Source organism: Eupeodes corollae, chromosome 1 (assembly GCF_945859685.1).
Source record: "Eupeodes corollae chromosome 1, idEupCoro1.1, whole genome shotgun sequence".
In the NCBI taxonomy this organism is placed as follows: Eukaryota; Metazoa; Arthropoda; class Insecta; order Diptera; family Syrphidae; genus Eupeodes; species Eupeodes corollae.
In genome coordinates this window covers 1,721,675-1,749,573 of record NC_079147.1, presented here as the reverse complement: position 1 = coordinate 1,749,573, position 27,899 = coordinate 1,721,675, and the positions used below count along the sequence as shown (strand labels likewise).

The 27,899-nt window shown below is 33.4% G+C and overlaps 1 protein-coding gene across 1 annotated transcript in view; it reads right to left on the bottom strand.

Annotated features, from left to right (window-relative positions):
• LOC129940614 (uncharacterized) overlaps positions 1-27,679 on the bottom strand; it is a 54,614-nt gene extending 26,935 nt beyond the window's left edge. Inside the window, exons 1-4 of the mRNA XM_056049003.1 lie at positions 26,640-27,679; positions 16,793-16,840; positions 11,899-11,972; positions 11,630-11,832 (exon numbers count right to left, since the gene is read on the bottom strand). Coding sequence (XP_055904978.1) covers positions 11,630-11,832; positions 11,899-11,972; positions 16,793-16,840; positions 26,640-26,715 — 401 coding nt within the window. The 5' untranslated portion in view covers positions 26,716-27,679. The remainder of the gene's footprint in view (positions 1-11,629; positions 11,833-11,898; positions 11,973-16,792; positions 16,841-26,639) is intronic.
• Between the last annotated feature and the right edge of the window lie 220 nt (positions 27,680-27,899).

Here is a 27,899-nt window from a genome sequence, read left to right as displayed (position 1 = left end):
CAAGGTTTTCAGAATAAGTCTTTGATCGGATCAAATGCGCCATCACCCTCAGTCGAACTTAAACTCCCTCCAATTAAAATTCCCACTTTTGATGGTTCGCTTAAAATGTGGCCAGAATTTAAAGGGTTGTTTGAAGCAATAGTAAATAAGAATACTTCGATATCTGATGCTCATAAACTCCAATATTTGAAAGGTAATTTATCCGGTGAGGCGGCTCGAATTCTTCGAAATACAGACACAAATTTTGAATCTGCGTGGGCGTTGTTAGTGAAAAGATTTCAAAATATAAGATTATTGAAAGATAATCAATTCAAACTTCTTTTCGATCAGTCCAAAATAACTCAAGAGTCATCAGAAGAGCTCAAACTCTTATTAGATACGACAAACGAAGCGAAGCAATCATTAAAAAATCTTGGGGTAGCTGTAGAATCGTGGGAAGATGTTCTCATATTTCATACAGTACAAAAACTTCCTTATACAACTCGTGGGCTTTGGGAATCACATATTTCGACGCATGTTGATTATCCTCAATACAGCGTCTTAGAAGATTTCATTTTGATGAGATCGAGGACATTGGATGTCATTGGACAGTCCTCCTCAGGTTTAAATCACCAAAAATCTAAAAAGACATCGTCAAATACGGTTCGTGTTCACAACTCTAAAAATGTCAATAAATGTTCGCTGTGTCAGGGCTTACATTCTATTCGAAATTGCTTTAAATTTAAAGCATATAATGCAAAAAAAAGGCATGAATTTGTTAAAAAGAATAATCTCTGCTTTAACTGCCTTTCAAATTCACATTTTACTCAAAACTGCACAAGCACATTCACGTGTTCCACGTGCCACCAAAAACATCACTCGTTACTGCATTTAAATGATGCAGCTAATGCAACACAGGTCACCGAAAACATTCCTGTACCACAATCAAACAAAGCGACTTCCTCTTCCGCTCATACTTCCCAATCGGGATCAGAAAGCACTGCACCTTTAACTGCAATTGCTTCAGCAAATAACGCGTGTCTAGCCGAAAACGAAATTGCACCTGTTCTTCTGGCTACGGCCCTCATCAAGGTTTTGACACCTGCTGGCCAACCGTTGCTGCTGCGAGCATTATTAGATCAAGGGTCAGAATCGTCTTTCATTACTGAGTCTGCCGCTCAACTTCTCAATTTGAAAAAGGAAAAGAATCGCGTTAAAGTAATTGGCGTTGGAGAGAGCAATGTAAGTACTTCAAATTGGAAGGTCACTTTAACGATTTTGTCTAACGTGAACAAAGACTTTACTCTTCAGTTAAATGCCTTGGTCCTTCCAAAACTTTCAGCTATTCTTCCCACGCATAAGATACCTATGTCTAATTGGAATCATCTTAAGAATATAGAACTTGCAGATCCTAAATTCAACAAACCAAGTAAAATCGACATCTTGTTAGGCAGCGATGCGTACTCTTCCATTATCCTTGAAGGATTAATAAAAGGACCACAAGGGACCCCTATAGCCCAAAGAACAGAGCTTGGCTGGGTTCTGTCTGGAGGCATTTCGCCCGACAGCCACTCACAAGTACAAGCCTTTCACATCAAAACTGAATCTGAATCCCTAGACCAAATGCTAAGAAAGTTCTGGGAACTTGAAGAAATTCAAGATCGAAAGTTCCTATCACCAGATGATGAAAAATGTGAAAAGCATTTTTGCAGAACACATCAGAGACAATTAGATGGAAAATATGTTGTCCAACTTCCTTTCAAAGAAGGAACATATCCCTCGATAGGGTTATCTCAAAGGTCAGCGCTTGTACGATTCTTACAATTAGAAAGAAAATTCAAAACAAATTCGTTGTTCAAAGAAGAGTACACAAAAGTATTCAATGAATATAAAGAGCTTGGACATATGACTGAGGTACCACTTGCTGCGCTTAATTCTCTTCACTACTTCTTACCTCACCATGCCGTGGTAAAAGAAGCTAGCTCGACTACAAAACTGCGGATTGTTTTTGACGCGTCTTGTAAAACATCCGATGGTACGTCGCTCAATGATCATCTTTATATTGGTCCTAGATTACAAGATGACGTCTTTGACCATATCGCAAGGTTTAGAAGATTTAAAGTAGCATTTGCAGCCGACATAACTAAAATGTATAGGCAAATTTGGGTCACTCCAGATGATTCAATGTACCAACTTGTGCTATGGCGAGATGTAGAAGGAGGAGAAGTGAAGGCATACCGCCTTAACACAGTCACTTTTGGTACGGCCTCTGCACCTTACTTAGCCATCCGAACGCTCCAACAATTGGCATCTGATGAACGTGATGATTTTCCTCTTGCATCGAAAATAGCCTTAAAAAACTTCTACGTCGATGATGTAATTCACGGGGCAGACTCAGTGATAGAGGCGGTGGAGATGCAGACACAGCTCATAAAGATGTTGGAAAAAGGAGGGTTTCCATTACGAAAATGGGCAAGTAACTGCGAGGAGCTGTTGATGTCTGTACCAGAGGAAGATAGGGAGGTACAAATCCCATTATCGTTTGATGCAAAAAATGCAATAAAAGCTCTTGGCGTTCAGTGGCATCCTGCAAAGGATATTTTTGCATTTAAAATCTCGCTTCCAGAACATACAAAAATTACAAAGAGAACTATACTATCAGATCTTGCTCGCCTGTACGATCCAATGGGTTGGATAGCACCGTGCGTCATCGTCGGAAAAATAATAATGCAAGAAACTTGGAAAGATAAACAAACATGGGATTCTGAGCTCCCACCATCAATCATCTCTGCGTGGCAAAGTTTGAAAGCTGGATTGAGCCTTTTAGAGGCCATCGAGATCCCCCGCTGGTTAAATCTCACCAATGAATCAAAGGTCGAGGTCCACGGATTTTGCGATGCATCTGAAAAGGCATATGCGGCAGCAATATATCTTAGAGTTACCACCGGAAATGAAACGAACATTAATCTCATCGTGTCAAAAACTAGAGTGGCACCTCTTAAAACTAAATCTTTAGCTCGGTTGGAGCTTTGTGGAGCTCTGCTTCTGGCACAGTTGTTGGTACACACTGTGGATACGATGGAACTTCAATCTGCAAAACTGTTCACTTGGTGCGACTCTCAAATTACGCTAGCTTGGATTAAAAGCGCACCCTACCTGAGAACAACGTTCGTTGCCAACAGAGTGGCAGAAATCCAAGAACTGACTGATGCTGGCCATTGGAATTACGTTCCATCTAAAGAGAACCCCGCTGACATTGCATCTCGAGGAGTCTCTCCTAATGATCTCATTCAGAATCGACAGTGGTGGCATGGTCCTGAATTCCTAAAATCGTTTGATGAAAGTCTTCATACGCCTGTTGAACTCAAACCTACAGAACTGGAAATGAAAGGGTCGCAAAGTTCAAAAAACAAAAGTAAATTGCTATCATCTGGGTACCCCATAATTAATGTTTTTCAGCTCTGTGTTCACTTCACTACTTTTGAATCTAATCAATCTTTTTTCAATCGTTTTTCATCTCTTAATCGGTTATATCGAGCTGCAGCATACTGGCGTCGATTCTTGACAAATTTTCAATTTAAGGCAAAGAAACTAGAAACTCGTGTGCGTGGACCACTTTCAGTTGATGAAGTAGCTTCAGCACGATTACGTTTAATTGTCTTTATACAACAGGAGCATTTCAATGAAGAGATCTCCAAACTAAGTAGGGGAGAAATTGTCTCTAAAAGAAGCAAGATAGCGAAACTTTCACCATTCTTGGATGAAAAAGGTATATTACGAGTTGGAGGTCGTTTAGAAAATGCTAATCTGCCGTATTCGCAAAAGCATCCTATAATACTCCCATCAAGTAACTTTCTTACGTCACTCATCGTCCATGACACCCACATGAAAACTCTTCATGGTGGACAGCAATTAATGATGGCAACACTTCAATCGGAATATTGGATTCTACACTTGAAATCTACAGTCAAACAATGTATCCACAAATGCCTTAAATGCTACAGATTCAATGCAACAGAGATGCAGCAGAAAATGGGCAACTTGCCAACGTTGCGAGTGAGTCAAGCGCGCCCATTTCAAACATCGGGAGTTGATTATGCTGGTCCTGTTCAACTCAAAGCTTGGAAAGGTCGATGTAGCAAAATTACAAAAGCGTATATCGCAATTTTTGTATGTTTTTGCACAAAAGCAGTTCATCTCGAGCTTGTTAGCGATTACACCACATCCGCATTTATCGCAGCTTTTAGACGTTTCACTGCTCGCCGTGGAATATGTTCAAATTTGTACAGCGATTGTGGTACGAATTTCAAAGGGGCTGCAAATATCACGGATGCTAAGAGAAACTTCATGCCAAAGCAGTGGACAAAAGACATCGCAAAAATTCTTCAAGAGAACGGTACACAATGGCATTTCAACCCCCCTGCTGCTCCACATTTTGGTGGTCTTTGGGAGGCAGGTGTGAAGTCCATGAAATACCACTTAAAGCGCGTTATCGGGCATTACACCCTTACCTTTGAGGAATACGCGACCATACTCACTCAAGTGGAAGCTTGTTTAAATTCCCGCCCACTTTGTCCTGTAAATGAAGATCCTGATGATCTCTCAATCTTGACACCAGGACACTTTCTGATTGGGTCAGCACTTAACACAGCACCAGAAAAGGATTTCACACAACTTAAAGAATCTCACTTAGATAGATGGCAACTTATGCAAAAAATCCACCAAGATATTTGGAAAAAGTGGAAATCTGAATATTTGGTTCGATTACAAAAGCGTCCAAAGTGGCTTACGCCAAATAATGATCTCAAAGTGGGTCATCTCGTACTTTTGCCTGAAGAACAAACACCTCCCACTCTTTGGCGGCTCGGAAAAATTACGGACATGCACCCTGGAACGGATGGAAAAGTTCGTGTCGTCACAATAAAAACTGCAACCGCTTCATTAAAGCGCCCTATAGCTAAACTTTGTTTCCTGCCGATGGTAAATGAATCAAACACACAAACCCACACACACACACTTTAATCATTATTTACATCTCTCATATATATTTCTTTAAACTAACAAACTAATTTAAACTGAATTTAATACATTTCAAACTAATAATCCATATCTTACAACCCAATATAGCCACACACCATTCACCATACCTACCTTTTCTTTTCTTCTTTTTCATGTACATACGTACCCGTCACACGTCGAGGATCCACGATCAAACATTTCACAACAATATCACATCGAAAATCAATTTAAGTTTACCCAACCATTCCCTTGTTGTCATCGTTTCCTGTCCCGGGGGGGCCGGCAGGATGTTGCGACGCAACATGCATCATCTTCATCTGAAAACCAAAAATCTACATTTCTACATTTTGCAAATCAAAGATGCAAATCGCCGACGGCATTCTCATTACAAAAGTTAATGCAATTACCGACGGCAAAACATGCATATACTTTTTTCATCGTTTGGTCCATACATAATTGTACCTATTGCCAAATTTGGGAGCGCATGAAAGATGACATCAATTATCATAATCAATTGGTAGGAGTTAACTCCGAAAATAGGTTTTGCCCTATAAATGATTAGCCCCTCCCACTATGCGATGTTTTTTTGTGTATGTATGCAGTGGATGGTCAAGCAGCAGTTGTCGATCTATCGTGATTTCTAAGCTAAACGAAGAGGATGAGAGGTGCGAGGAGAAGCTTTGTGTGTGCATTTGCATATGCAATGGATGGGTATGGTCAAGCAACGGTGGAAAATAGATTGATGAAATTAAAAGTTCAATGATCTATAGCTGGACCAAAAGCGGAATCAGCTGTACGACCGAGGTTTTATAATAATTGTAATATGCATGAAAAATTATTCCAAATTCGAAATCTTAATAAAGAAGTTCTACCTAGAAACATACAAATTAACGAAAATACAAAATTTGAATTTACAAAGTAAAATAAAAACTGTTTTCTTTTTTATTTCAAATGGTTAAAGTCGTTTAAATTCTTTTTACCTTATTTTGGGCACTTACAATCGTTGATTGAATTTGTGCGATTCTTTTTTTGAATTACCGGCGGCAAATTTATGTTTGTTACTTCGCGACAGTTGGACTGCGGAGAATAATAGTTAATAATTTTTATGCTATTGTCCTTGCGGCAAACAAGTACATAGATTTGGTAAAATTGGTGTTCGGTTCTTGATATCTCTCAAATTAATTTCATTTATCCAATTTTTTAAAATTTTAAGAGATGCTACTTAAATTGGTAAACATTTGTTTTCTACTAAAAATGTATTTAAAAAAACTAGATTTTCAATCTAAACTATTTCTTTATATAAAAAACATGGTTAATAATTTTATAATTTTTAGGAACAATTCAACTAACAACTTTTTTAACCCAACACGAAAACCTACAAACTTTTAAGCAAGACAAATCGACTGATGGGATGGGGAGTAATAAGTGTGGGTCACATCCCAGCCTCTTTTTTAAAATTTATTTTAAAACAATGGAAAGAAAAGACCTTTATTTAGTCACCCAATTTCAGTTCTTCATTTTGAATACAAGTTATTAAAAAAACACAATTAGTTCTTAAGACGTCAGTCCTTTCACATGTCACAACCCCGGAAACCAACAATTAAGCGACTGTCTATTAAACATTATCATTGATTTTAGAAAACTTACCAATTTGCTACAATTTTTAATGTTTATAGTTTATTTAAAAAAAAATAAAAACTTTGTAGTCAGTTTCATTCGTCAGTCCGTTGTGTGTTATTTAAATTTGAAATTCGTGCGAGGTATTAAATATGCAGCCCTCATAACTATACCAGACTTTGGGATATATTTTTTGTTGATACACGTGCTAAGCCAGTCAACATGTCAGTCCTATGGTGAATCTTTATTTTTTTGTTAATCTAAAGTTTAGACTTTGATTTGTTTAAATATAGTTTGTTGATATTCAAAATTACAGCAAAAAAAAACATTATTCCTGATTATAATTTCAAATGTCACAAGTCTGTTTTGAAATCTGATATAGTTTTCTCTCCCAGTATTGCATATTATTAATTATTTTTAGTTGTTACTAAGTGATTTTAAGTGATCATTATCAAATCTTAGGATATTTTCCCTAATTTGTATTAAATTTCTTTATTATACTTTCAAAACTGTGTATACTGATTTACTGAATGTTGGCAACAATATTTTTTAAAAGATAAAAGTAGTTTAAAGATAATATCTCAAAGTTTTGAAAAGATATTTGAGTCAAAAATCAATTTTTACCAACTTTTATTATTTTTTTTTCTAAGAAAACGGTCAATTCGATTTTTCTCGAAATTTTACCAGATGTTAAAAACGTTTTTTTTTTTTTTTTGTTGCACAAAATTGTTTTGGAGATGAAATCATTTTTATTCGTAAAATGTTCGTGGTGACAAATTTATTTTTTTCAGTTTTTTCGATTTGCAAACAAAACCGTCAATTGGATTTTTTTTCCAAAAGTGTACTGGTTTGGTATCACGTTAAAATATATAATAAATTTAATTCAAGCCTCTAGCGCTATTGGTTCGTGCGATATTTAGGGTTAACCAAGAGAGCCCTTTCTGCATTATTATCTGTATTTCAAAATTTATTTAAAGTCCATATCTCTTCTGGTTCTTGAGCTATGGACGAGACGAAAAAAACGTCGGGAACCTACGGACGTACGAACGTGCGTACACAAGCACACACAGACACCTTTCTTAAACTCTATAGAGACCTTGAAACGTCGAGAAATGTCAAAATTTTCAATTTGACAAATCGGACCCATTACAATAACTTCCTAGGGGATTTTTAATAAATACATAAACAAATAAATAAATACATAATAAAATATATGAGTGAATAAATAAATATGCAGAATGAAATAAATAAATACAAAATAAAGAAGTTTATTAAAAATAAAATAAAAAAGAGGCTGGGATGCGACCCACACTGATAACTTCCCATCCCGTCTGTCGATTTGTCTTGCTTAAAAGTTTGTCTATATGTACTAGTATCAATTTTACCAAATTTGCGTACTATTTTTATAGATTTTATTTTTTATGAAAAATTGGACGGTTGGATTTTTATATAAAAATCACTGAATATCGAAAACAATATTTTCTGTGAAATAAAATTAATTTGAAGCCAATATTTTTAATTTTTGAAAAGCTATTTGAGTCAAAGTAAATTTTTACTAAGGTTTAGTATTGTTTTTTTTAGAGCTTTATTTTTTGTAAAAAACCGTCAATTCGATTTTCTTCAAAATTCTATCGAATGTTGAAAACAATATTTTCTATAAGATAAAATTAGTTTGAAGCCAATATTTTATAGTTTTGAAAAGATATTTGAGTCGAAAATCAATTTTTACCAACCTTTGTTAAATTTTTTTTAGGTAATTAATTTTTTGTACAAAAACTATTTTATAAAAAAACTGTCAATTCAATTTTGTTCAAAATTTTACTGAATGTTGACAACAATATTTTTTGAAAGATAAAAGTAAATTAAAGCCAATATCTCAAAGTTTTGAAAAGATATTTGAGTCGAAAATCAATTTTTACTAACTTTTATTAATTTTTTTTTTAATTTTTATTTTTTGTAAGAAAATTGTCAATTCGATTTTTCTCAAAATTTTACTGAATGTTTACAACAATATTTCTTATAAGATAGAATAAGCTTGAAGCTTAAATTTCAAGTTTTTGAAAAGATTTTTGAATCGATATTTAATTTTTACGAATTTTGAGTAATGTTTTTTTTAGATTTTTATTTTTTATAAAAAAAACTGTCAATTCGATTTTTCTCAAAATTTTATCAGATTTTAAAAACATTATTCTCCGTTGCTCAAAATTGTTTTGGAGATGAAATCATATGTTAGTCGTTAAATTTTGGAGGTGACAAATTTTTTGTTCAGTTTTTTTGATTTAGAAAAAAAAACCGTTGAATAGATTTATTTCAAAAAATATACTTCTTTGAGATCACGTTACAGTTTATTATATAAAATTTAATTCAAGTCTTTAGCGTTTTTGGTTCGTAAGATATTTAGGGTTAACCAAAATTTTCACCTTTTTTTAAACTGTTATGGTAAAAAAAACCACCCACGCAATTTTCTTGAGAGCCCTTTGTGCATCTTTCTGCCTTATTACCTGTATAACAAAATTTATTTGAAGTCGATATCTCTTCTGGTTCTTGAGCTATGGACGACGAAAAAAACGTCGCGAACGTACGGACGTACGAACGTACGTACACACGCACGCACAGACATCTTTCTAAAAATCTTTTATTTCGACTCTAGGGACCTTGAAACGTCGAGAAATTTCAAAATTTTCAATTTGACAAATCGGACCCATTACAATAACTTCCTATGGGAAGTTAATAAGTAAGTGAACAATTAAATATTTTAAAAAAGTTAATAAACAAATTAATCAAGAAAAAGAAATAAAAGCAAGCATTCATAAATTAACAGCAGTACAAAAAAATACGTGCAAAAAAACAGACTTTTGAATATTGTAACTGTGAAGTTCAATTTGAAATTAAGACATTTTCAGATATTTCCCAGAAAACTTTATATTGTTCTTTTAATTTTATATTTATATCAGAGATAAATTCAACATTAGCTAACAAGTGTTATTCGTTGGTTGAAAAATGCCAAGAAAGGTTTAACATCATTTTTAACAACTTGTTTTGAGAAGTTTGCAACTTTCGGCTATAGCTTTTTGCGAAGTTACCCCAAGCAGGTAATCCGTATAGAATGATTGTTTAAAAAATATAAATTTATTTTCATGACTTTACTTTGATGTATTGATTAATTTATTTAATTAATAAAAGAATATAGAACTATAATAGTTACATTCATTTTTTTTTATGATTTCTTAGACACGAAAGTAAGTTTACTGTCCAAGTTAACGATAAGGTATTTAGCATTTGATTTTTAGTTTGGTTTGGTTGATTAGAAGAAAATTACTTGGCAAAAAATAGGCCTTTCTTTTTCGTGTTAAAAAAAATAGCCTGAGTTTTCAAAGCCTTTATTTAATCTTCCAATCGTTAAAATATTGTTGAAGTACATTTAAAGAGTAATAAATTGTCTTTTTTAATTTAAGAGATTCTCTTTTACTTTGAAAATGTTCCATTCTTCAATTTTAACGATGATACGTATTATCATCATTATTTTGTAATTTCATGTTTTCTACATTATTACGGCATTCAGAAAAAGAAATATAGTTTTTAATCAATGACCTTATTAAACTTTAAACTTTAATATGACAGTATTTATCATCACCATCACTGACTGCTGACAATGAAATACGTAGTATTTAAAAACAAAAGTTTTTAAGTTGTGCAAAACAAAAAAAAATGGAAAATGATTACAGGCTGAACTGAATCTTTTCTGTTAGCTGTTACACGTTGGCACAACGGCAACGTGCCCATCCAGATCCAGACATTTCATCTGTCAAAGTCAAACTTTTGCTTGAAATGTTGTTGATTGCTGCAAAACAAAGTTGATAGATTGTATTTTTTTCAGAATTGTTTCAAGTGGGACGTAATGAAGATTCTCCTCCAATAATGCTTTTTTCTTTAATTAATAAATTTGTACAGATAAAAAAGTAGGCTTGTCGTATAAGGATTTTAATATGATAAAAGTCAATCAAGATTCCTTTTATGGATATTAAATGTATGTGCATACAGTTTTGTTCATAATCAAGCTTCAAAGCGAACAATACATTTTTTTCCAATACTGTGCTTCTGCATCAACTTAAATTTAAATTTTCTTTAAGGATACGGCAAAAAAGCATGATATCAAAAACTGCAATTTCCTTGTTAAAGTAACGACAAAATAAAATACTTCTCAAAGTTAAGTTAGGAAGGAACTTTATTGTATCAAATAATAAAGCTATTTGGGGGTTTTAAAAAACTGAGTTGAATAACAAAAATTAGAAAAGCTGATCTCTGCTTGACATTGCTACAAATTAGAGACCAAATAAAGGTGGGCTGCCACGTAAAAACATCGAGACCAATCATAAGAATGTAATTCAAGAATAAGAACCTGAATGGAAACTATAGTTATGAACCAAAGGCATCGAAACAAAATAATAGTCGAAGACATCTTCACAAAAATGTATAGTGACGAATTCAAAGTGTTTGAAAACTGATGAAGGACCGTACGCCAGGCGTCCTTTAATAAAACAATTCTGCCCGAAATTAATCAAATATTTATAAAGTTTAGAGACAATTGGACACTCAATTAAGCAACAATATAGCTCAGTGCTCTGGGATTATCAAATCCTGGGTTTAAATAAAAATATATTAAAGATGTGGAGTATTTTTTTCAAAGCCCTGATAAAAAACTGTACAATTCACTGTGCCTTATAAAAATGGCAGTCGCGCCATGAAAACCGATGAATAACATTTCTTGTTAAAATGACTGCCTTTCAATGAATTCCAATAAAGTACTACCTATCTTCAGAAGATGTGTGGGGTTAGAAAACTCTTAAAATAAGAAGAAATGCAATAACATCAGTATACGCATGAATTCGGAATTTCTCTAAACTAGGAAGCATATAATTTTCTGAATTAGGAGAAATAGATGACTTATTTCAGCATCAAATCCAAACAGTTATTAGCTTTCAAAGTATTTTATAAAATTCTATTAAGTACTTACCTAACTTCTTGTTCAGATTTCGCTAGCATCCAATATACTTTGGATTTTTTTCGCCTTGATCCAAGTGCTATTAGTTGCGAGACGGCACAGCCTTCTGGTAGAGGCGGCCTTCGAGGTATTTGACCAGTCCAATGCGCGATTGCCAACATTTCAGGAGCTTCCTTGACTAGGATTTTTCCCGCTGGAGATGATCGTCCTGGTTCCTGTTAAAAATTGAATTTTAACTATAACTAACTAGAAAATAAGGAGGGTTACGAAAGATAACTAACCGTAAACCAGGCCATAGTTGAGTCATCGTATAAGACAACCCATTCTTCTGACCACCGATTCCACAAGAGCTGTTCTGTAATATATAAGACATTATAAAAACATATAGCATATATAACTAAGGAAGCATTTGCATTATTATTAATAATAATAATAATAATAATAATAATAATAATAATAATAATAATAATAATAGAAATAATTATTAAATTGAAAAACCACACTTCGAATCACATTGATAGGGACAAGCCTTTTCCGTTTTTTATTTGACGTTATTTTCAAAGCCCTTGGGTTTTTTGGAAATACCTAAATGTGGAATGAATGAAGTTGTATTAGGTTAGAATTGAAAAAAAATGTGTTGGATTAAGAAGAAAGTCATAAAAAGTACTTGTTTTTTGTGTGACTTGAATAGGACAAGATCTAAATTTACCATTAAAACCCTTTAAAGAATATGGGGGCTATGGTAATAGTTTAACATTTTTCCAATGAATCCACGATTTTGTTGTGCGTGAGGTATGTACAATTTACTGGTGCATTATCTTGTTAGAAAGTCAATTGTTTTCTACCAAATAATTCAGAACACTGCGGAAAAGCTCGTTCCAGAATCAATTTTTCAGTGATTGCAGCCATTTTAGGGGTTTGAAAATCCAGCTTAAGGGTCCCGTAATAGGTGATTGCTCCCCATACCATCAGACCCCCTCCTTTGCTGCGCCATTCTTCAAGATAGATTTCTTTGTTTCTTAAATCATTAAAATAGCACCTATGTATATCTACATGTCCGTCTAAATTAATTTTGTTTTCATCGGAAAAAACGACAGTATGAGAAGCTCTATTCCACCTACTGCGGTTTGTTCCAAAACTAAGGCGTAGGCTGTTGTTTTTTTTTTTTTTTAATTTTTGGTGTCATATATGGTCTGACTTCTGTATAATCCGAACAATTTGAATTTGAAGGGTTCTCACTTTCGCCCGCCTTTCCTGAAATGATGTGGCTTTCTTGGCTCTTCCTTTTTGTTTTTTTCCATACTTCTCTGGGTGTTTGAGTGAGTCGTATACAACATTTGAACTTATCCTAATTTTGATGAGATCCCGCTAAGCTCGAATTCGGCTTATTTCTTCCTTGGTTAGACCCTTACCTCTACCCATACTTCTTTATTCTCTCAAATTATTACACGTACTAAGCTCGCAAACAATCAGAGCATCCTTTTATCTGATTTAAAACAAGCTAATATGTAAATTTAGCCATTGTCCCATTGTGACACACAAAATCAGGTACTATGACCTTCTCCGGAAAACCGCCATAAAACTTGTATTTATCAACCCAATCCAACTTTTTTTTTCTATATAAAATCAATACATACCCCATTGATTCCACAATTAAAAAGAACTTAAAATAAAAGACGAAAAAAGCTTGTCCGTATAACGAAGTGGGTTCTTTGAGTTAGCGGGTTTTCTGATCCAGATCCGGTCTCATAGTTTAAACTTAAATTAAGTTTCAAACCGTGAAAGACGGATAACTCCCCTTTTTTGAAGTTGTTTTTAAACCTAATTTTATTTAAGCTCTGCTACCTTATAATAATTTAATACTTTAAATCTGTAGAAATCTGTAGAAATAATTCAATTGATTTATTTGAATTTTAATTGATACAAAATTTAATATTAAATCTGATGTCATTACAAAAGTTATATCTTATCTTTGAAAATTTGTGTAAGTCTCTTAATAGTTTTTTTGTCTTCAATGTATTCTTCAGTATTTTTGTATATTGGAAAATGGTTCTTCATAGTTTCTTAACATAAAAAAGTAAAATATATTAAGTCTTTTATTTTTAAATCACTACGTTTTTTATGTTAAATCATATATCAGAATGAGCTTAAGACCGTTGCGTTTTACTTTTACTGAGTTTACTTGACGTTTAGCCAAATGTCATGTCAGATTTAGCTTTTTAAATTAAGATTGTCGGGATAAAACTAACATTTACAAAATGGACTATGTCTTGTTTGTATGCGTTATGCATTTTTACTTGCGACTAATAAAAACTATATGACAAATATTGGATTCGTACGAAATTAAAAAAAAAAGTATGAGTCCCCATTCCGTTCGTCTGTCGGTCTCTCTGTACTCGCCTTTACAGCCCAAGCCATTAGGTCGATTGAGTTCAAACTTGTAAATTAAGGTTCAAAGCAGATTCGCTTAAGTTGTTTTTTTTCGATCGAAAATTTAATTTTACTCAAAAACAACCGATAGATTTTTATTAAACTTCCCCCCCAAAATTATTTTTCACAACTTGTTTTTTTTTTTTCAATAGAAAAAACATATTTTTGTCTTGCTGCAAAAGCGTACACCGCATGGAACAGTTATTTTGTTTTTAATTATTTTATTCTGAAGAATCTCAAAATGATCAAAAATGTCATTGTTTAATTTTTTTTATTTCTAAAGAATATCAAATATTTTATTAAAATTCGATATCTCGAAAATGGTTTTTAATTTTTTACGAAATTTAAATAAAAACATGTATTAATAAGTTATAACTAACTCCATACCAAAAATATTTTTAAAGTCAAATTGAAAAATTAGTGTATACAAAATTAATTAAAAAGAAAAGGTCTTAACGATTTTCAAATACGAATTTTAAAAATCTTAAGTTTTTTTGAGAAATTAAATGGCATTTACATTTTTGACCACAAACTGTTTTTGCAGGTCCATGTCTAATGCTTAAAATACAAAAAATATTTTCAAACAGACTCTTTGGGTATGCGCTAGTTCGTGCGACCCACTCGTATATTTTAACAATTTCAAAGATAGTTCTGAAATCCTGCCTAGAATTTAGTTTCTTCTATTTTAATTTTATTTATAACCATTTATTCTTTATATTGAAATGATCCAAATGGTTTACAGACTATGATACAATATAGAAAACAATTCGTGTTAGTGAAGAATTGCAAGCCTTTTATAGCATTTGTTGCGGTAAATTTTGCCACAACAAGTTTCAACTCCCTTGTGGATAACCACCCTTAACGAATTCTTACTGCGGCCCCAAAATTCTATAAGAGTTTAGTAGAAACCTGGACCATCAGCTAGTGACCTACTCTCCTAGCATTTTGGGAAAGCAAATTTAACAGGTCTCACCAAACTGTGCGAAAGGATTCCACACCAACGAACTGTGCGACGGTTGGAACACGTATTGGTGGAATAAGATCATCAAGGCATGAAGACGATACCCATGCCCAACAATGTGTGCAGGAAAGTCACACCATCTGTAACTTAGTATGGCCGAGAGCCCATCATAAAATATCAACGATGGAAAATCACCCCAAGAATATTTTAATAACTTTCACTTTAATTAAAGGCTTGGCTACAGACCTTCTTCAACACGACATAAGTAGTTTTTCCTCAACCTAAATTTAGCGCGTAGGTACTCGGTAATGCGAGGAATTCCACACGATTTGCCTGAAAGTCTTGGCTGGAATGGGCTCGAAAGTGAAGAGCTGAACTCACTCACAGAGCTACGGGGTGATCGCATCACCTCTTTAAAGAGATCGCGTACGATGAAAGATACCTGGCTTCTCGGTCGCACACCCCAATCTTATGGATGGAGGAAGTTGCGGGACCGAGACAGATCGATCACCACGCAAAAGATCCGAGAGAATTGCCTGAGGGCAAGTAGCCGGAAGGGTCAAGCTCGCTATGATGATGGCCACTTTTTTGGATTACGCCCTGAAGCGAAGATTAAGGAAAATCGTGTGAACCAAATTTTTTAAAAAAAAGGAAATTTTTGTACGATAGTTTTTTTAAGTTTTAGTAAATTGAAGATTTCGTTCTGCTGTGGGGAAATTTGTTGAGGAAGGACTTCGCTGTTGGAGAAAGTCAAACAAAGAAGCTAAGTATAGTGTTTTCCTTTGTGTCTTAGAATTTTGCTTTTCTTCTGGTGTCCTTCTGACCTAAGCGTCAAATATCTGTTTTCCCGGTACTACGCGAAGTGGTTAACCGTTTGATTTTGTTGTCTATTGTCGAAAATTTTCTTGGAGTGATTTTTCTTGGTTGTGTTTCTTTTTTTTTTGAATTTGTTTAACAATTAATAATTTTCATTGATATTCTTCATACCTTTTTTTTACCGAGATCTGAACTTCTGTCAATCTAAAAATCTCTATTTGTAATTTCATTGTTATAAAAGATCCTGGTTTTTAATCCCGGCTTCGGTCAAGGTTTTCCCGGCAATAAAAGATAATTTTAATTTAACATCTGAAAAATAAACCACTCTTTTATTTCATAACTCTGTTTGAAGACTAATTTTTTAGATTCTGGTTTTGGTAAACTTCCAGTAAAAAGTTTCCTGGCGCCCACTCTAATCAATACGACTTGGAGAAATTTCATTGATCACCTTAATTAAAAAAATATTCAACTAATCGAAACCTCCCCTTGAGCTGCAATACTTTTATTGCTACATGTGGTGAATTCTTTCACCTGCTTGACATACCGACTGACGTTTCTCATAAATTGTCATAATAACTCTCGTGGCACATCGGCAAAAAAAAAACAAGGAATTTAATTCGCGTATATGGTTTAAAAATAATCGGAATTATATTCCGTCCGTCGTCGGGTCGGTACTCCGGTGAAAAAAAATCACAACACATTTGTTAGCTCAATTAGGGTTAATTAGGAATAACTACATTATTTATCTAATTCTCAGGATATTTGGAAACCCAAATTTTTGTATATTAGCGAAAATCCACTATTTTATTTTCAAAATTTCTACACCAAACAAAACCAACTATGTTTAAATAAGGTGGCGCAACACATTTTCTTCAACCAATCTTTTCAACTAATTCATTTCCTTTAACGTACATTTTATACAAAATTAATATCTCCAATCTACAAGCATAATTAAATTGCCTACTTACTTTTGTATCTTAATAAATAACCGCCTTTGACTTGCTTCCCCACTGCACCTGTAAATAGAAAAGGAAAATGTTTAGATCAAATAAGCACAGGTCCTTTTTGTTTAAAAATTATAAGCGGTCAATACAATTTTAATTTGTTCATGAACATTAATTTTAATTTGAACAAAAACAAAGCATTTACTTTGTCTCTATGTATCTCCATCTATTTTATAATATTGAATAGAATCAAGATAATTAAAATTAAAAATTTTCGAGAATTCTAAAGACAAAGACTAAGAAAAAGAAACCCCAGATGAACCTATGCAATTAATTGAATCCTTAAAAATGAACACCATTCCAAGCTTAACAATTTTGAAAAGAACTCTTGCACTTGGCCTAAATAGGTATATATATGTATGTATACAACACATGTATATATAATAAAGATATAGGGACAGATGTTTGTGTGTTTGTATGTATATGCGAATACGATTCAATTATGCATGCCCAGATAAAAGTTAAAGTTAAGAGCTTTAATTTTGTATCCCTATTATCTGCTTTAAAGTTTGTCCGGATTGAAATAAGGGATAAGCAAACCGGAAGAGTATTATGAAATTTAATTGAGAACACAAAAATGTTATTCCAAGTAAAATTGTTTTAGTTAATTGAAAAACTCGGATTTTGCAATTCTTGTTTCATTTTCATTTTCATTTTCTCCCCCAGGAACAGGAAGTGGTGTATGGAAAAAGAAAACATTCCCTTTTATCGACTTAAACTACATTATTACAAGGCGTTCGTATCCTTAAATGACGTTGCGTTTTGGCAGACGCAACAGGAGCATCGTACACGATTGTATAATGTATAATATATACGATGGTGTACAGCCCTCTCTTCTGCACGGAATGACTCACTGTATAGGTCATGTTTAATTTTGACGGCAGGAGTTAGGGGAATTGTCTTCAGAAAGGCAGATAGTAGGAAAATTGCGATGGAGGGAGGATAAAGTATTACATATTGTGTTATGTCAATTAGAGAAATGTTATGCCATGTTTTTGATATCACCTGAAATGGAAGTGAGTGTTTGGGGTATTTTTTCAAGCAAATGCAGGCGAATTTACATTTTTAACGTAGGGTTTGAATTTAATGTCAAATCAAATTAAATTTAATTTGATGAACTAGCTACAATGTTAAATAATTTTTAGTATGTATTATATACAAGATGAAAAAAAAAAAAACAAGTTAAAATCAGTTTTTGTTTTTAAGGTGTACAAGCAAATATGCCATTAACAATATTCATCGCTACAGCAGCAGCCATACCCTTTTTGTCACCGATAACGTTTCAAATTCCATCTTTAAGGAATATATGTATATACATATGTGATCACCTTTTAGAGAAATAAAACGGTCATGTAACTTTTTTTTCGAATGGGGGACAGCAGCAACATTCCTATAGTTGTTCTTGAGCGTGACTCAACTCGATTCTGGGCGCTATTATTTATTATCTGTGCTATTAGTTTGTTCCAAAAACTTTATCTACCTCAATTTTCAATATTTCCTTCTTGACGATGACGGCCTGAAAGTGTTTCATTTTTGCGAATTGTGACAAAAAAAGTTCACCGTTGAAAAACTCTATATCTGAGGCTAAGCTAATAAGTATTTTTTACTCGCGACATAAAGAAACTAAATGGAAGTTTAGCTATCGTAAACTAACTCAAGACTTTAATCAAAAATGATATTACGATCGTAGAGAAGTCGAAAATAGTTGGTTTCCCGTTTTCTTCCGTCTGTCTATCTGTCCTTGCCTGGTACAGCTCAAACCATTGGGTCGATTGAGTTCGATCCAATTTTCAATTTCAAAAACGAACCGGTAAATTTCCATTTAATTTTCTTTAATTATTTTTCTTGACTTGGCTTCTTTTAATAAACACAACAAAATTCTGCATTTTTTTTCAAAAAATAATTTCCCGATTTTAAGAATATCTATAATATTTCAATATTTTTTAACGAAATTCAAATGTGAAATGTATTCTTGCATACCAAGAATAGTTTTTAGACAAATTTAAAAAAAAAATATAAACAGAAAATATATTAAAAAAAAACAGCTCTAACGATCTTAGAACACAAAATGGAATAAGTCAGGATTTATTGTTAAGTTAAATAGTATTAGATTTTTTGAGAAAAACTAAGTTTGAAGGTTTTTAAATCTTAAAATACAGGAAATATTTTTAAATATAATCTTCGGATATGTACATGAGGACGTTCATGCAACCCTGTCGTGCATTTTATTTCAATTGCTGTACTAAACAAAATTAAATACCTACTAAATTTGTATATTCAGTTTTAATATGAATGTTTTTATCTATTTATATGTAAAACAAAGTTTGTTTGAAGTAAGTATCACGTAACATCGAGGTTCTTGATATTTTTAAAGTCTAAGAAATTTACAAGCCAACAAAACGGAAATTAAAATAAAGTCCAATAGGAAATTGTAATATTAATCAAAATCATAACCAAACTATATTGTCTCAGCATTGATTTAAGTTTTATACTTATCTTTAATTTTAACAATGTAAGCAAGTGTTTATTTATAAACAATTTTTAGAGTCCTTAACTAAAGTAATAAAATAAACGTTTATAGGAAAATTAGTAGTTAGAATCAAGTTTATAGTTAAAGTAATGTTCATAAAAATGGTGTATTATGCGTCTGAGAAAAGAAAAGAACCGGTTACGGTCAGCGCCAGATTTAGAGGTCCAAAAACCTCGGGGTAATAAAGAAATGGAGGCCCCTCGCCCCGAATTATTTTCAAATTAAATTAAAACATTTTTTTTCACTCGAGTTTTTCAATAAATAATTTATTTTGAAACCAACTATATTCCCTTAGTATACTGAACAAGCACATATAAATATAAACGGAAAAAAGAATTATCTGAAATTAAATTTTATGCCTTTGCTGCAGCGTGCAAATTTTCAGTATCCATCTTCTCGGGATAAAGACGGATACTTTGTATTTTTACTTGGCTGACTTGTCTTGTGCTTTCCGGTAATCGAGCGGATTCAACACATTTCTGGTTCTCGTGCGGGTGCGTGATTGTACATATTCATCTGTCGAGACATATTTTTTGCTGCTTCCTCGTATTCATCAAAATCATTTCGTTTGGATTCCACGAATGATTTCAATGCTTCTAGTGCACGCATTGCCGATTCAAGCATCATTTTCGGTTCTCGCAACATCTTGTTTGTAGCGTTAAATCGCTCCAAGGTATCGTTCCAAAATGTTGCAAACAAAGCGGTTTCGAGACCACTCATCTTTCTGTAGAATGTGCGTTGCTTCATTTTTCAAGATGTCTTTTTGCTCTTTATTGGAAGATATGTTGGTTTAACTTCTTAGATTTCCAAATAGCCGTTGACTAAGGCTTTCGTAGCTTAAGCTCGACAAGACCAACGAGAGTCGCTGAGCTTTTTTCAAAACAAAAAACTGGACACTTTTCTTCTCCGATAATTTCTCAATCAGAATTCCTTGCCGCTCTGTACTGGCTGTGAAAAAAGTGTAAACAATTCTGCACGAAATCAAAGAATTTAACAGCCGATGGACGAGAGTTAGCAGCTAAATTCAGAGAATGACCACAACAATGTACGAACGCCGATAAATAATTTTTGCCACTCATGTTTGCAGCATAATTATATAATTGGCCGTGGCAATCCATGATGTCTATTTCCATTTCTTTGTGAGCCTACAATTTAATTGTTACTTTGAAGGCTAATCCGCGTTAAGCAATGAGTTTAATGATACTAACGATAATTCTCAGAATTTTTCGTCAATACTCGATTTGTTGAGCCTTTTGCATTGCTAGCTCTTGATCGATGAGTCCTGTGACTTTTCACGGTTGCACTAAACTCATTACTGATTCCAAATGAGTTTTTAAAATCTCATGTTCATAGAAAAGATCGGATGCATGTTTTTAGTCACTGAAACCTTCTCCACTGAGTTTGTTGTTTTGAGGAGACATCAATTGCGCCGTGTAAACATGTTCTTCGTACTTTTCCTAACTAAGTTGGAATTATCTCGCAGCTGATCTTGATGAACTGAATTTTGCAGAGATACTAAATCGCAATTTAGAAATTCTATGAAACCTTTATTCAATCAATATTGATCTTTTCCTTTGTTATATTAGCACGCCAAAGACCGATGTCATTTTTGAGACCACAAACTTTTGCTTCCGATGCTTGTTGCCGTGGTGCTGCCGTATGAAACCTCAACCTCAGGATGACTTTAAATATTATCGACGATAACTCCATGTTCGGCATCTACTATTGAATCTCCTGCTGTTGTGTTAGGCCTTAGGATCCTGAGGAATTTCTTTATTGACGACGTAAAAAAACTGTTCAATTTGGAGGCCCCCGTGGTTTTCGCCCCGTTTGAGGTCCCCTAAATCCGTCCCTAGTTACGGTAATTGAAAAATAAAACAAACAAGCGAGATTTAAGGAATTAACCTTTAATCCGTTCCCATCATTTTTTTTTACCTTAGAGAGTTATTAAAATGGGTTTAACATTTAATTTAATCGTTTAACGTCTTTCGACTAAGTTTAGTACCGCTTTTTTTAGTGTATTGGAAAAACTTTTTTAGCTCATCTCCTCATCCGCACTGCTCAAGCTCTGAAGTTGCACCTAAATATTCTTCTCCAAAATTTATAAAAAGTAAGACTTTATTTTATTCTCAAAATGTTAACAACTTTTTCTTGTAGTTTAGATTTTACACACATTTTTTAAAAAGTCGTTCGGTACCTAAGTACATATACATATGTATATTAAATGTATCAAGAAGTTTTTCCTTTATTAACAATATTGATTAACACATCCCATTTAAAAGGTAGTAAGAAGTCGAATGAATTGTACGAAGTGAACAACTCTCTATTGAATGAATGCTAAATGTTTACTATAATCGGCTCACTGTCTCAATTTAAAATGCCGTTTGAATAAAGTCAGTTTTCTTAAGCTCAATTCATATGGAAATACTTGCCTCACATTACATTACATTAAATTTTTCATAGTTTCAAGAACCTTTTCAGCTGAAGCCTTCATATAAAACACGATGAATTCGCACTTTTGGCACACACTAGCCACACTGCCAGCTCTTTTACTATAGGTAGCTGGCACAGCCCCATCTAATGTCTCTGCAGCCTCCTAAACAGTTATGCTCCAGCAGCGAATGCCTTCTATGCTTTGTCATCATAATAAAGAATACTTAGATGTAAGCCCGAAGCACCCTTATTAGAAAAATAGATTGACACAAGGATAAAGTATTACGTACCACACGACACACTCGTATACGAATATGCCCGCTCCTGCATAGCCTACAAGCGCTGGCTCAACTTAAAAAAAGAAAAAAAAAAACATAAATTTTTGTGTTTTTCTTTATGCAGCTATTACATACATAATAGCAAAAGCAGAAGCAGAAGCAAAACATCGTTATACACGACCACGGCAATATACGAGTATGTAGCCGTTCCTTAAATTGCATTCACATCTGAATAGAGCATCTTTTAAAAGCTTTTTCTGAGCAAACAGCTTTAATGCAACACACCAGTGACAAATGTCATCATGTGGGAGGGTGAAAAGAAGTTGAAAAAGGAAGGGTACAAAGTATGCATCGTATATTGTAGCACAGGTTGACATAGAGCTTTGAAACAAAAGAAGAGACTCTTCTTAGCTGAAAACAATGCCTCGCCGTTATAAAATTTAATCAAAAACGATTTATTTGCTTATGCTTATGTTTTATTTATTCTTTTCTTAAGAGAGCAATTGAATAATAAAGAAATAGAAATGTGAAAAAGTTTGCAATTCTCATCAAATATTTTTTTTTTAAATTACTGAGATGAGGTTTAAAAATATTAAAGGACACAGTATAGGGTCCAGCTAAGTTTTTAGGCAATATTTCTTTAGGTTACGACCTTAGCAGTCCCTCTAACACCAAAGCAAATAAAGCTAGTCAATTCAAGTTCGAAAAATCTTGCTTATTTAGAAGATATATTCGTTCTTTTAATTGAGTTCCACAAGTGCTTCCCGCGATTCAAAACATCCAAGATCGAAACCAAAGTAACTTTGTCTGACCTTTAATTAGATACCGACCACCAAAATTGGAAAGCTCACCCTAACGTCTTAGAAACCCTACATTTGGGAAAAAGGTAAGCCAAATAAAGGGTATGAAATAGACTATTTGCGGTTTAAGATAGATGTTCATGTTATCCAATGATCAATTCCAAGCCTTGTATAATTGTAAACTTATGTGAAATAAGCGATTGTGGAGTTTATGTGTGTGAGGAAAGATAAAATTAAAATGGTTACATTTTTTTAACAGGATGCGTTAAAACTTTCGATGGAGTAAGGTTTCACTAATAAATCAAAAAGGGAACTTCTCATAGATTTCCTTGAAAAACTGGTCCTTGATCTTCTATTGTAACTAAAAATAAATAAAAAAGAATTCAATTATAAGTGTTTTACAACCACAATATTGAACTTTATAAAAACAAGTTTTACGGCAAAACTAACTCTAAGTGAGTTTTAAGAACCATGAAAAAGTGAGCTTCTAGTATCAAGTTTTGAAGAGCTTAACAGAAATATTTAAAATAAATAGTGTTTTTAAGGGAATTAAAAACTGAATAACACATAAAATAAAATATAAGTTGTTAATATGAACTAACTTAAGCTATACCAGTTTAATAAATTAGGTGGCAACAGTTCTCTCAACCATTCCTGTGTGCGAATCGTGTCAAGGATGGAGGGACCTACAGTTTTAATGCCAAATCCAAACGGCTTATATGAGTAAGCACTTTTTATGACAAAGAAAATTAAAAACTTCCACAAAATCCTCGAAAAGTAAACTCCAACTGTCGTCAATGAAATTTAGATGCGATTGGAAAGAACACGACCAAGATATAAGTACAACTGTCAGATCTAACATGGCCTAACGCAATAGCTAACAATGAGCTAATAAAGACTAATGTCTAACGAGTGTATTGTCAGGTGATTAGCTTCCTCGCTAAAGTTTAACTGTACATAACAATCAAAAAATGTTCAGATGTCTTACATAATGACGTCTTATAGCTTTAAACGTGCCTCTTACAATGGCTTCTAAAGTCGGAAAATTAAGTAAGAATTAACAACCGACTGCAATAACATTTAGATACTTCATGAAAATTTGATTAAATGTTTTAAATTAAAAAAATAGTAAACATTTTTCTTTAAGAGAACTTCTTTTTATGCGTCTTACACTTCCTGAAAAGTACAATAAATTTGTACCAATATACAAAATTTAAGGGAGCTGGGAGGGTTGAAAATAAGAAAATTCCAAATTTAAAACAAATATAAGATTTTTGAAAAAAAGTTTTGCCACCATTGTAATTAAAGCAAATCTATATACATACAAAAAAGATTATAAAAACTTCTGTATAGAATTAAAAAAAGAGCTCTGAAATGATAGGAAATCGTTCTCTCACCAAAACATTTGCTTTCTTGAACACCACCGCGCCACAAAGTCTCATGCCTTTTATTGTTTTATCCTTATTTTTATAAACAATGCTCTAGTGAAATAGCCAGTTGCATTCCTCCCTTTAAACAATTCAACCGTACTACCCTTACTGCTAGGAATGCCCATCAATTTACCCTTGAGCCCAATTTCGGACGTACTCTTAAGTACAGAGATTCTTTCTTTAGCCGCACTACGCGAATGTGGAATGCTTTACCTGACTCAATATTTTCCACTTATTATAATGTGCAGATATTCAAACCCAATCTGCATCGGTTTCTCCTTTCTAATCCTATCCTCTTTTCCTAATTGCTCGCACTGTGTTTAATAATTATAAGGGTATTCATAACCCCTTTAGTGCGCTCACAATATACACAAATTTTAAGTGAAGGTGATTAATATCGTGTTAAAAAAATCAGTGGTTTTGTTTTTTTTTTATCTCAACCACTTACGCATAAATAAAAGTAAGACGGTAGGTACGCACTTACTTTTTCAAGTTTTGATGCTGAGTCTGTGATTCCATATATGGGTCCTAATATTCTGCTAGCTAGTAGTAATAATACAACTGTACACATATCGGTTCACTTAAACTTGAACCAAAAACCTCAAACTTTGATTAATCCCCGAATAGCATCATTTACTTACAATATGATATCATTTGAGATTGAAAAATAATATCCACAGATTGTGATCTTTAGATTATTGATTCCTTTTCGTCCCTTACCCATTTCAGAAGTCGGTAGGTGTGGATTAGGCTCAGTTATTTTTGTGCCATCTACAATGTTATCCGATACGCACTTTATCATACTACAAGATACGCGGGTGCTATTATACTGACACAAAAAAATATATCAAAGCATAAAATTCAAACATGAAAGTAATTTATCATAAAAGTTACATACCTATACACTATACATGTATATAAATTATTATTTTTGAAATTAAGTACAAAAATCTCATAAGAGAAACAAAGCTTAATCAATCAAGCGTAACAGTTCTTTCATATAGCAAGATAATAATCACAAAAACATCTACTTAGTACTTCAAGGCAAAGGCAAAGGCAAACCAGGTCTACACATACATACATACTTACATACTCGCATAACCCCTTTGAGAATATTTTCTTAGATCTAAGATTTCATAATGTTCGAAATATGACACCAAAATGAGAATGAAAAATAGTTACACTGTGCGATGATAATTTTCCATAAAATCAAAATACCCAAAAATGTGATTATATCCTTTGAGACTTAATTAATATAAGAATAACGAACAGGTACCAGGGGGAGTACGAAGGAAAGGGTAGGTGGGTAGAAAAACTAGAAAGGACATGAGCATTCAGAAAAGAAAAATGCTATAAGCTGAAGACATAAGAAAAGTAGAAAAAGAAAGCCATTAGTTGTATAATTAGTTTTCGACTCAACGAATTGAATAATATTCAATCCTAGTGGTCCTGTCCTGGCCCTCACAGTGATAATCTCTCGTCTCTCTATTTTTGAAGCAAGATAATAACAACTAAAATATACATAGATGATTGTTGTCAGCAGAATGCTTATCGGTTGTGTATCTAATTTCATTCAATTTGTCACGAGAAAAGTAGTATAAAAAACGGAAAAATAACAACAAGCTTCATACGGAGATATGAAAACCAAGCTACAAACCAGCCATAGCCATCCCCCGGAAGTCCTTTCTTTTTGATATTAGATATTTGTATTTATTATCTTGGCATCGCTCAATCAATATTCTTTTGTTTTTAAATTGGGCGTGTCCTTGGTGACATTATTTTCAAAAAATGAAAAATAATATAAAACAAAATAAAAATACAAAAAGAAAAAAAAACAAGCCACTCAAGCATCACACGGAAACGTATGAGATTTTAAACAAAAATGTCCTTCAATTTCAAGCAGAGAGATACGAAATAATGCACGCTTAGATATGCTTTACGAATACATAACATACATATTATGTATATCCCACTTCTGAGACTTTGTTACCAGAGTAGGTAATTGTGATTATTTGAATAAACAACAACAACTACAACAATAAAACAGGACGAAAAATAACTTTCGAGGTGCTTAAGAGTTTTTTTTTCTTTATTCAACTATACGTTTCGTCTCTTCCGAGTTGTTGTTGTTCTTATACAAGTACTGCATGTTTATTTTTTTAATTATTAAAGAAGTTGGATAGAAACAGGTACCTATAAACTTTTTTATTATTCTAATCAAAAAGTCGAATAAATTGCAACATGTAGAATTGTAGAAGACGACAACACTTGAGAAGAGCGTTGTCGTCGGTCTTATGCGAGTATATTACACTTTTGTATAATATGACGGTTCTCTCTTACCAGTTGGGTGCTGATGCTGCTGAAGCTGAATGCTGGGGGAATTTCTCGGCTTCACTTTGGAGCACATGGAGAACATAGCGTTTGCCTGTCTTTCTGTGCTCTTTTATTCTTTATTTTCAAATTTTCAAAAAAGTGCGAAATTTAGTGTTGGAATGTTAGAAATTAAAATTCCTTAACAGTAACAGCTGCTGCTTAAGATATTGAGCTCGGCGGCGGCGATGGTTTTAAGAATTTAATTTTAATTCGGACTAAGCACACGTACAAAAGATTACATACAGGTACATATACATAAATAGGTTAGGTATACCTATGTCAATACATATGTACGTATATACGAGTATCAGGATAAGTATTCGACAGATAAGCACACGTACAAAAAGAAAACAACAACAAAAATGATGTCAATAACACTAAGGCTGAGTGAGATGGGCTTTTTCTATATACTTTATCGACACATTTTGTCCTTTTTCATACTTCTTCTGCTTCTTCTCTGCTTACACAAAAACTGATAAGATAAAAGATAATATCTTTTGTAGGTTGAATTTGAGAGATTTTTAAGAATTCACTTCGCGCAATTTTTGATAAATTCTAAATCCGCACACATTTGGCAATTTTCACTTTTTAACACACTAGTTACACCCGATTTGCTTCTTTTCGACAAATGACACACAAAAAGGATATCGTCGATAAAATGTACCTACTATGAGTACTTTGTTTTTCCAATAGTGTCACCACACCTTAATTGAACAGAATGCAAACTTATACTGCACGACGAGGGCAACAACGACAGCGAGAATGACGACGATGACGATGACGATGACAACGACAACGACGACGGCAACGAGGATGAATGCAAGGAAAAGAAGAAATCAACTTTCTACCAGGAGCGGCAACGTTAACAGCAATGGCAACGGCAAAGCACACTATACAAACACAACACAAACTGAATAGTCCTTCCTTGCCAAATTCCTGAGTTCCAACCGACAGCGACAACGACAGCAGACGAACAATAATCAGACTCACAGTCAGAACTTGGCAGGACTCTCTGAATCTCTGAATCTCTGATTCTCCGAATATGTGTTCTTGTTCTACGAATTCTGAAACAGAACAGATGATTTTTGTGTTGTTGTTGTTTTTGTTTTTGTTTCTAATGTAAAATGAAAGGAACATCCTTAACGAAAACGAATCAAACCCAACATTCGGTCGGTGTACTGAAAAAGCTCTTTCGCGTTGCAAGTGTGTTAGTAGGTTAAACGCCCC